General features: G+C 44.0%; 1 protein-coding gene across 1 annotated transcript; it reads left to right on the top strand.

Moving 5' to 3' along the window:
- The first annotated feature begins 5,124 nt into the window (after positions 1-5,124).
- On the top strand, positions 5,125-8,062 carry LOC117974773 (procathepsin L-like). Its single transcript, XM_055092327.1, has 6 exons — positions 5,125-5,226; positions 5,327-5,473; positions 5,676-5,909; positions 6,381-6,543; positions 7,136-7,253; positions 7,768-8,062. Exons 1-6 carry the CDS (start codon positions 5,149-5,151, stop codon positions 7,865-7,867), a joined length of 840 nt encoding a protein of 279 aa, XP_054948302.1. The 5' UTR covers positions 5,125-5,148; the 3' UTR covers positions 7,868-8,062.
- The last annotated feature ends 3,608 nt before the right edge of the window (positions 8,063-11,670 follow it).

Here is an 11,670-nt window from a genome sequence, read left to right as displayed (position 1 = left end):
GATTTGACAAGAAGTCTTCTTGCTTTGCAATAAGCTGCTTTTGCACACTTAGATAGTCATTTAAGCCTCTTTTCCCTGGTTTGCTATGAAATAAATCAACAGGACTACAAGAGTTCTGAGGCCCCAGTGAGCTCTGTTGTCCATTGATTTACCTGCAAAATGATGTCACCCTCAGAGAGATTAAAATCTATTTGAGAAAGTAAACTTGCTAACATTGAAACAAATCAAAACATATTTAGGAACATAGTTCAAGGCTGGGATCATATTCTGTGTAGTTCATATTCTCAGGATTTCAGAGAAACTAAGCAGCATTACGAAATAATTAAGAAATGAGGGAGACTAAAGGACCATTTTCAAAAACTGGAAAATATGCATGAAGAAGTGAAGGACACCTGCCTATCCCAAATAATTGGAATCTGACTCTTATATCAAATTCTCCTTTTGCTTCAGTTTTAGGTTTTGAATGGGGTAAAATATTCCTTCAAATCCCTCTGTGCTTTACCATCACATATACACGAAACCCAAGTGCCTTACATGGCGTATCCCACCTTCCTTGACCTTGTCCTTGTTAGTTCTGCAAACACATGTCATGCCACTTGTAAAGTGATCTGCATTAGCACAGTCCTGAGCTGTCTTGAGTCTCCTGTACAGACTGCAGTTTTAAATACCCTTATAGTTTTGAGAGTCGTTTTCCTTCCTCTATAATTCCTTTCCTTATTCATGTGCCTTTCCTGGCATACTTTGTTTTTTTTTTTCAGCTTCAGCTTTTCCAGATGTCATCTCATTCAGATTTCTATCAAGAAGACTGATAGAAATGAATTTGAGAAAAATCTGAATGAGATGACATCGTTTAGCTTTTCACATTTCTATGGCAATATGTTTCTCATTGCCTTCAACATGGCAAACACTGGCTACTTTATTCTCTCCATTTGAGGAGAGAGACCATGTCATATTAGTCTTTGCAACTAAATTAATATCTAGCAAATAATGATGGTGATGATGATGATGATAGTGATGATTGACCATGACTTCTCTTATTGGGTGCCTGTTTTGTATCATGTACTGCATTTAGGTGTTGCATTTCAATCAGAATGTCAGAACCTACGTTTATCTTGTTTTACTTGTCTAACTAATACATATGTTTATCTAATAAATATTTTTATAGTTTGAGGAAGTTAATTATACAAAGTCTTATTGAAATAATAGAGAAGTAATAGGAGTTTAGGAGGGACAAGGTGAAAGTCGATGAATTAAGATACGCTACTTTGGTAGAATTATGGATAAATGTCCTAGATAAACTTAGAGATTCCCCCTCTCTATCATGCTTTGATATATCCATAATATATATTTTAAAGTTTTGTGTCTTTCAATTCCCCAGGTTGTCATTTCTGAAACGATATCATACAAAACTCAGCAAATAAATATTAAATGAATACCTTTTCCATTTTCTCCCTTGCATTCTTCTCCCTCAAAGATTATGCTTCCATTGACCTTTCATTTCCTATGACCTACAAGTCAGATGCAACTGTATCTAGTTTGTATCTCAAATTCCTTTTTAATGGTGACATTTGAGGAGTTAGGTAAGAGAGTTTAGTTGTCCTTAAGTTAATAAAACTTTTTTTCTTTGCGCACAAAAGAAAGACAGAAATGTCACTGATAATATTTCTTATATTGATTTCAGAGGGACAATACTTCTTAGCTTAATTCATGGAAAGAAACATATTTGTACAAAGAAAAACATTATATTAGAGACGGGGTTTCGCCATGTTGGCCAGGCTGGTCTCAAACTCCTGACCTCAGGTGATCCACCCGCCTTGGCCTCCCGAAGTGCTGGGATTACAGGTGTGAGCCACCATGCCCGGCCTATATTCATATTTCTATTCACAATATCTCCTACACAGTGTTTTCCTGTTCTGTGGCGAGAAATCAGGCAGATAGCAGAAGACACAGGTCAGATCTCAGGAAGAGTTTCTATGGCCTCCAAACAAGCATTTATTGATTACAGATGTACGGGTGAATATTACGAATATGGGGAGATGTCCCACAAGTTTAGCTCCTATGCTACCTAATGCACCAGGCAGCTTGTCCATAACTTAGTTTAAATATATCTGTCAGGCTCCATGCCCATTTGCTGTAAAAGCAAGATTACTGAGGTAATCTTAGATTTTAAAATGGAAAACTGGGCCTCACAAAAGCAGTTGGGAAAATTACCTGGAGATTGTTTCTAAGGCAGTGCCCAACTGTACCAAGCAAAGGACAACAAGTACAAAGTCAGAGCTTCATTAACTTGATGATTGATTCATTCACTTACTTAATGCAAGACTTCAGGGGAAGAAGAGTCGCTGAGTGGAGGAGACGGGAAACAATGCATTATGAAACGCCCATGGTCTCTGGATACCCACCCAGCCAGTCCCCACCCTCCTAGGGTCTGGTCTCGATCATCTCATCATGTGTTTTGAGGGTGCGTTTTCCTACCAGTTGTTTTTTTGTCTGCTGTTTTTTTGTATTTGAGACAGGTTCTCCTCTCGCCCAGGCTGGAGTGCAGTGGTGCGATCTCGGCTCACTATAGCCTCAACCTTCCGGGCTGGGCGATGCTGGTGCCTCAGCCTCCCGACTAGCTGGGACCACAGGCGCGGGCCACCACACTCGGCTAATTTTTGTATTTTTAGTAGAGAAGGGGTTTCGCCAGGGTGCCCACGCTGTTCTCGAATTACTGGGCTCAAGTGATCTGCCTGCCTCAGCCTCCCAAAGTGCTGGGATTACAGGCATGAGCCACCAGCAACACGCCCAGATTCTTCTACACCCTTAATTGGGAGATAAGGCTTCTGCTTGCAGGCTGTGCGTTCTTCCAACCGGCCGCACCTTTGCTGTGGACTAAACAGGAACCACTGGATTAGAGTCCTCTGGCTCTCTGCCCTGCAGGAGATTTTAATCAAAAATTCTAGGCCTAAGGGAAAAGCAGGGTTAGGCTGAAAGTGCACACAGGGCTCCCGTAAATTTCTTTTCATAAACCACCCGCCCAGGGCATTAAATAGGGTACTTAGTTGATCCGAACCCTCCAGGGAGACCTCCGACCCTTCTCTTCGTAGCCCCCAGCTCCCCTCCCCCTGTTCCACTGAGGCAAGGGGACTGAGCTGCTCCACATGCCAGGAGTCAGCACGCCGGAAGGCCCCGCCCAGCGGCTGGCGCAGCCAATCGCAGAGCGGGCAAGCGGTGGGGGCGGGCCTGCCTGGGCGGCAAGGGGGCAGGGGGGTCTAGGGGCTTTAGAGGTCAATTAGCTGCTTTCGGGCGGCCTTAGGCGACAGGAGACTACTGGACCCAGCACCTGCCCACTGTGCCTGTCCACCTGTGGCTACAGCAGCTGAGACCCCAGTGGGCTAAGATTGGACAGGGGCCACCAGGGACCCAGCAAGTCCTTCAGCTCTGTGAGTGAGGGATTTTCGGGAGTGCCAGGCCGCAGTATTCCCAGGGCTGGTGGGGGTGGGACAGGGAGGCTCGACCCCGGCAAATCAGGCAGAGGCGCCCCTTGCTCCCTGCAACATCGCCCACGCCCTGGGGCCACAGTGAGCATGAGCGGAGGGCGGGAGCAAGAGCCAGGGGACCTGGCCTGGCTCCCCAGCCCAAAGCCTGGGAAGCTGCCTACCCCTGTGTGGGCGCGGACACTGGGGACTCTGGCTTCCGGTGGTTCGGCCACCTGATTCAGTTTATGCTCTGTGAGGGGAGTTGGAGTGTTGGCAGGACTGGCCCACCTGCAGGACTGCAGGACTGCGGGAACGGCGGTAGATAGGTGCTCTCCTTCCCAGTTTGTCCTGGGAAGACATTCAAGAACTGTTTCATTACAAGGGGCATTTGGAAAACATACTTCACCTTCTGCTGTGTATTAGCCAAGAACAAGGTGTGACGTGACTTCCCAATTATTGGGGATCCCTTTGTCCCTTCTTGAAATTAGATGTCTTCATTCTTGAGGTTTTGCCTGGATGACCTCAGCACAATTGGTACAAAACCTGGGCCAACGGTTTCCTAGTTTCCTGGTTGTTGCCTTAAGCTTCTCGCCCATCAGGTACCTTCCTGTCCTTTTCATAGCCTGTCATCATCATCCCAGAAAACTGTTTCAACTCCTACAGCTCTGGACAGGCTGCTTTTCATTTTGGTGGGTCCATCCAATACCTCCACTTGCCCTGTTTTTCTCCAGCCACATCCTTGGCCTCTTCCACAGTCCTTAGGTAAATGCTTGGAAGAATAATTTAAATATTTTTATTCTACCATGGTGGCCCTAGTTTCTTAGGGGGTAGTAAAGTGGCTTTTTAGGATCAGTCTAATCAGATCCTCATTTCTTTTCCCTTCCTAGATTTTTGAAACATGAATCCTTCACTCCTCCTGGCTGCCTTTTGCCTGGGAATTGCCTCAGCTGCTCTAACACGTGACCACAGTTTAGACGCACAATGGACCAAGTGGAAGGCAAAGCACAAGAGATTATATGGCATGGTTGGTGGCATCTGAAACTGTCCAGGGGAACCCCAGAGAGATGGGCATTGCTATTGGGATCATATGGCCAGAGAGTGGCTTCTAGAGGCTGGCTCCTACCAATAACCTAACGCAATAACTTAATAGCACTGATTATGAGCACGATATGGGCATACACCCTTGTTGTGTCTCAGCTTGGAGAACATCTCCTAGAAGTGTCAAGCCTTCCCTGGCCATGGTTACTCTTACATCTCTGTCTGAAGATTCACTTGGTTAGCATATGTTGGGTTTTAATTAGAAATAAATAGCATCGGCGGGGCACGGTGGCTCACGCCTGTAATACCAGCACTTTGGGAGGCCGAGGCAGGCGGATCACAAAGTCAGGAGATTGAGACCATCCTGGCTAACACGGTGAAACCCCGTCTCTACTAAAAAAAATACAAAAAGTTAGCATGGTGGCAGGCGCGTGTAGTTCCAGCTACTCGGGAGACTGAGGCAGGAGAATGGCATGAACCCGGGAGGCAGAGCTTGCAGTGAGCTGAGATTGTGCCACTGCCCTCCAGCCTGGGCGACAGAGCGAGACTCCGTCTCAAAAAAAAAAAAAGAAATGAAGAGCATCAGTTACATGTTTGCCTTTAGAATGGAGAAGGATGGAGGAGAGCAGTGTGAGAGAAGGACGTGAAGATGATTGAGCAGCACAATCAGGAATACAGCCAAGGGAAACACAGCTTCACAATGGCCATGAACGCCTTTGGAGACATGGTAAGTATGCTGTGGGCTACCCAGCTCTGTGCTTCCCCTCCTCAGTTCTTTACCAAATTAATCTCTTGCTTCTTAACATTTTATTTACTTTTCTTTGTAGACCAATGAAGAATTCAGGCAGGTGATGAATGGTTTTCAACACCAGAAGCACAGGAAGGGGAAACAGTTCCAGGAACGCCTGCTTCTTGAGATCCCCACATCTGTGGACTGGAGAGAGAAAGGCTACATGACTCCTGTGAAGGATCAGGTGAGACTGTGTTAGGTTCAGACCTCCCATCACCCCAGGAAAGCCAAGAAGCAATTGACATTTGTGCTATGGTAGACTGTGCAGCAACATGCAGTTCACTTTTTAAAGGAGTGTTTAGCTACATGAGCTAAATACTCATGTTGTTAAAAGTCTTGCTGTGTGTGTGTGTGTGTGGATATCAGCTTTTTTATTCTCTTTTCAGGGTCAGTGTGGCTCTTGTTGGGCTTTTAGTGCAACTGGTGCTCTGGAAGGGCAGATGTTCTGGAAAACAGGCAAACTTATCTCACTGAATGAGCAGAATCTGGTAGACTGCTCTGGGCCTCAAGGCAATGAGGGCTGCAATGGTGGCTTCATGGATAATCCCTTCCAGTATGTTCAGGAGAACGGAGGCCTGGACTCTGAGGCATCCTATCCATATGAAGGAAAGGTAAATGGAGTTCCTTTTCTTGCTGCCATTCCTGCTTGGTTTTACTGGGACACTTTCAGAGATAACAGACACTTTTCAGAATTCACGTTTTAGATGGTGGAATCTCTATCTGCAAAGTGACAGTGTTGTCATTATAAATTATAGCCTTTGCACAGTTCTGTGATTACATGGTTAACATTCAGCTGTTCTTGCTTCTATGTGACATGGAGAATATACAAACCATTCTACATATAATACAGATGTCTCCATTGTGAAAAATGTCTTACGGAAAGTAAACCTAGGGGTCTCGCTGAAGAGAACTGAGCTAATTTTCAGTTTCAAATTAACTATTAATAATAACATTTCACTTCCTTGGATGATTTGTAACACTGTTGACTTGGAAATTCTATGCTGCAAACTGCTGAGTGTTGTGGTTCTGACTCACATTCCCCAGGAGAAGGATGGTAGTAATCAAGTCGCCTCCCTCTTCACCTTTAAAAGGTTAAAACCTGTAGGTACAATCCCAAGTATTCTGCTGCTAATGACACTGGCTTTGTGGACATCCCTTCACGGGAGAAGGACCTGGCGAAGGCAGTGGCAACTGTGGGGCCCATCTCTGTTGCTGTTGGTGCAAGCCATGTCTCCTTCCAGTTCTATAAAAAAGGTAAGCATCTTTCTTCATAGAAATTATTGCAGAAAAAAAGTAAACCACCATGACACACCAGCATGATGGACTCTATACACTCAATAATCATACCCAATGCTTCTATTTGATATTACATTGAGCGTATCTCCATGAATACCTGTACTTCATAGCTTTTTATAAATAGCTATGTTATTTATAGTATAGTTTAATTTACTTAAATATTGACTAATTGTTGTATTCTTATAATTTTTCCAAAGATTTTTACTTCTGTGATTAAATCTGAAAAGAGCCTTTTGAGTCAAGGATTTTGGTGTTCTGTGCTATTTTTAAGATTGATATTCTAGAGTAGAATTACAAGCTTAAAATGAGTGGTCTTTTATGCCTGTAGGAAAGTTTTTTTATGAGGGACTTATGCTAATTTCTATTTCTGCTAGTTGTGGATGAGAGCCTAATTCCCTAGCCTTGATAACAATAGATCTTGTTAAGCCCGATCTGGACTGTGTGTCATTTCACTGATTTTAGAGATGCCTCCCTCCCTGTGGGTGACAGGGTGGGTTACTGTCAGGTGTCCTTGGGAACTTCTCACCCAGCCTTCATTTTATTCTCTCAGGAATTTATTTTGAGCCACGCTGTGACCCTGAAGGCCTGGATCATGCTATGCTGGTGGTTGGCTACAGCTATGAAGGAGCAGACTCAGATAACAATAAATATTGGCTGGTGAAGAACAGGTATAAATTGCCAGAAAGACTTATAGTTGAAATTCAAAAGGGAATCCTTTTTTGCAATCAGTATTTACATACCACAAGCCCTTAATCACATTTCTGAAATCCCAGAAGTCTTTTTCCCCCTTAGGCAGAACACAGAATATTAGTGATTGATTGTAACGTCAAGATACTGTCACAAGCATGCTGGGGATATTAATATGATATTTGTCCCATTGCATGTCTGAATTCTGAACATTTTTTTAATTCTGAAGTATATCGGCTGGAAAGACATCCTATCGTTTTTCTGTTTCTGATTTTGCAGTTCTGTGAAAGGTCACAGTTTTGGGTCTGGGATTGAAGCGATATGCAGGTTTTGACTCAAGAATTTACAAGGGATGAACAGGAACATCAGCATCTCCTGATTCTTTATGTTAAGCCTGTGGCTTCTGGCACACTGTGGCTTCTGGCACACTGTTTAAGTTAATAACCCAATGTGCTTTATCCTTCCTCTGAAATGGAAAACCTGCTCTCCTTTCAGCTGGGGTAAAAACTGGGGCATGGATGGCTACATAAAGATGGCCAAAGACCGGAGGAACAACTGTGGAATTGCCACAGCAGCCAGCTACCCCACTGTGTGAGCTGATGGATGGTGATGAGGAAGAACTTGACTGAGGATGGCACATCCAAAGGAGGAATTTATCTTCAATCTACCAGCCCCTGCTGTGTGAAATGCACACTTCAATCATTGAAGATCCAAGTGTGATTGGAATTCTGATATTTTCACACTGGTAAATGTTACCTGTATTTTAATTACTGCTATAAACATGTTTGTATTATTGATTCACTTACTTTGTATTTTCATTTTAAAAGGATATATACAATTTTACCTGTTTAAATAAACTGTAATTTCAAATGTACTGGTGGGGCTTCTTTCTGTTTTGATGCACTGACTTTTTTGTGTAGTTGTATTGGTCTGTTTTCACGCTGCTGATAAAGACATACCCAAGACTGGGCAATTTATAAAAGAAAGAGATTTAATGGACTCACAGTTCCACGTGGTTGGGGAGGCCTCACAATCATGACAGAAGGTGAAAGGCATGTCTCACATGGCAGCAGAAAAGAGAAGACAATGAGAGTCAAGCGAAAGGGGTTTCCCTTATAAAACCATCAGATCTCGTGAGACTTATTCACTATTATGAGAACAGCATGGGAAAGACCTGCCCCCATGATTCAATTACCTCCTATCAGGTCCCTCCCACAACATGTGGGAATTGTGGGCGTTAAAATTCAAGATGAGATTTGGGTGGAACACAGCCAAACCATATCAGTAGTCAAGCATGAAACTGGGCTCTAAGCCATACCTGCTCTACCAGTGGTTCACTAGGAGGAACAGTGGGTGGCCTTCTGGCTCTTCTAGTAACAAATGTGCAGATCTCATGTCAGCTGCCCAGTGGTTGTGTCTGACCCAACTCTTGATTGAAGCAAAATATGACAAACGATCTATAAGGACCAAGGAAAATTGTTTTAATAAAGAAAAAATTCACATTTTTCTTTAAAGTGATCAGACATACATGTAATTTCAATACTGAAAAAGAGCCTTAGAGATCATGTTTATCTCACCCACAATGTTTGCAACCCAGTCAAGTTACAGGGCAAAGCTATCAGGGCCAGTTTCTGGAGCATCTTCCCTAGCTGCTGGTGAAGACCCCATGGCCACTTTGCAGTTGAGGTGAGACAAGGCACTAGTGCGTTGGCAAGGCTGTTCGTCTTTGGGTCCTCAAGGGATGAGGAATAAACTCCAGGGTGTGAGGCTGGGCTTCAGGAATGGTGTGCTGGCCTTGGAAGGTGGAAGACAGATAAGAGGACCCAAACTGAGAGTCTGTGGCCACATTCACACCAAGCTACCTGTAAGCACCTGAATTATTTTAACCAACAGAAAAACTTCCCACATTGTATCGGCTAAAAGAGCACATAGTTTCATCACCTGTGTTTTTTCAAAAGTCTCATGTTCCCACTGAAAAAAAATATAAAAGATAGTTAGAAGTGTTTAGTGAATAGACTCCATAATCTTTCAGGAAGAAAACTAGGAGGACAATGGGGTCTCATCCCACAAAGCCTCCAGCAGGCTCCATTTAAGTTCATCTGAACTGGATCATGTGCCACGCTGAACTCTTACGTGCCCTTCCCTAGTCATTGCTAAAACCATCTTTTTGACATAAAATGACAAAAATGGCAACTGTGAAATTTTATAATAAAAGTAGCCCATGTTAGCAAGAAGATTGGGAAGATTCCCAAGGTAAATCCCTTAACTGTGCAGGTTGGGTCCTAGATTTGATACAGTTAGAATTTATGCAGCACCCAACATATGCAGGTTATCACCATGGTGGAAGAGACAGGCCCTGACCTCAAGGAGCTGGAACTGTTAGGGAAAGGGAGGTAATGAGGGAGGGTTTCTGGGAGGAAGGGAAAGACAATATCAACCAGAGCAGCCAGTCACTAAGGGAAGGTGAAGAGGTGCGCATCTTAGCAGAGACTAGCATGTCAGTAACCCTGAGAAATGACTGCAGTGAGAGACCCTTCAGAGTGATTAGGTCCAGGTGTTGGGTGATGAAGCTTGCTAAGTGGAGTGTTTGAACATAGGGGACCACTGGAGAGTGCAGGAACAGACCGTTCTGGTTCTCCTCTATTACTGTAAAATAAACCACCCAGAAACTCAGTGGCTTGGTAGAAACATCTTTCACATTTTCCGCCTGGACTTGGCTGTGTGGTTTCACGGGGAGACATCTGTAGGCTCTATCTGTGCTGGAGACATCTGTAGGGCTTGACGGGACTAGACATCTGCAGGGCTTGACGAGACTAGACATCTGCAAAGCCTCACGCACAGGGCTGGTTGCAGATGCTGGTGTTGGCTGGGCATTTAGCTTGGGCTGTTGACCAGAGCACCTGCCTGGGGCCTCTCCATGGCTTGGGCTTCTCACAGCATCAACGTTGGGAAAAATATATACATATACCTTGGCAAACTTTAAACACTGAATTGCACAGGTGTTTATGTTCATCTTTATTATTAAATAAATTAACAAAAAAAGTATTATGAGGAGATTTGGTCTCTTTTCTCCAGTAATACAGTTTTAAAATCTCATAATTAACATAATTAAAGTTTTTTATACTTATACTTTCAGTAAGTATTTATTAGTCATTTTTATTTATTTATTTATTTACTTTTTTTGAGATGAGGTTTGGCTCTTGTTGCCCAGGCTGGTGTGCAATGGCACGATCTCAGCTCACTGCAACCTCTGCCTTCCGGGTTCAAATGATTCTCCTGCCTCAGCCTCCCGAGTAACTGGGATTACAGGCATGTGCCACCATGCCCAGCTAATTTTGTATTTTTAGTAGAGATGGGGTTTCTCCATGTTGGTCAGGCTGGTCTTGAATTCCCTACCTCAGGTGATCCACCCGCCTTGGTTATAATCTAACCTAATTAAAATCTTTTTAAAAGCAGGACAAAAAATTCAACATTTTGTAAGATTATAGCTACGTTAAAATATGTCTAGAAAATACAGCCAGAGGAAATAAAAACTTTCATTGCCTCAAATTTCCGCAAAGCCAAGGGGCACCACCCATTGCCAGGGAGGGTGAGCCCTGGAAGCACAGAGGTTGCTGACTCCCAGCCCAGCAGCAGCTGGATGCTCAGCCCCCAGTGCCTCGTTTCTCCTTGCACATGAATCCAGGTCCCAGCATCTTGTCATTGACAGGAACAGCCCTGGCTCACCCTCTTGGAAAACAGAAAGATGCTCATGGAGGCTGGCTGTGAGGCAACCTGAGGGCTCTGAAGACCTCCTGTGGGGCTCACACTGGGGCCAGAGCCTCAGCCTCTGACACCCGAGAATGGAGTAGGCAGGATGGGTGGGGCAGAGAAGAAGAAAGTTCTCCGGATGTCCTGGTTAGTCACCCTGACCCTGGGAAATGCACACTCACGGCTGAATCAGGGAGAATCAAGTCTCTTGGCCAGAAAAACAAGCCATTATGGCCAGCGAAGCGCTCACTAAGCACACACAAATACACATATATGTGCACCCACAAACACATAGAATTACACAATGCTCAATACACACATAGGTACATGCACACTAACTCATTACACATATGAGCATGTATGCACACAACACACCTATACACATACACTTATGTACAGATGCCCAAATACACACATACTCACACCCTTACACAATACGCATGTATATACATGTAGTCCTGACACACATTCACACACATGTGCACACACACCTACATACACACCACAGTATAATACACTTAGTAGAGTAGTATCAGGGGGCCTCAGTTGTGGTCAGATGGCCTGACACTTAGTCTGAATTGTTAATCATTGAACTGTGTAATTTTGTCTAAATCTTTTCATCCCTGCTTCCAGCCCCCAAAAGAGTGC

Source organism: Pan paniscus, chromosome 8 (genome assembly GCF_029289425.2).
Source record: "Pan paniscus chromosome 8, NHGRI_mPanPan1-v2.0_pri, whole genome shotgun sequence".
Taxonomy (NCBI): domain Eukaryota; kingdom Metazoa; phylum Chordata; class Mammalia; order Primates; family Hominidae; genus Pan; species Pan paniscus.
This window is presented reverse-complemented; position numbering and strand designations above follow the sequence as displayed.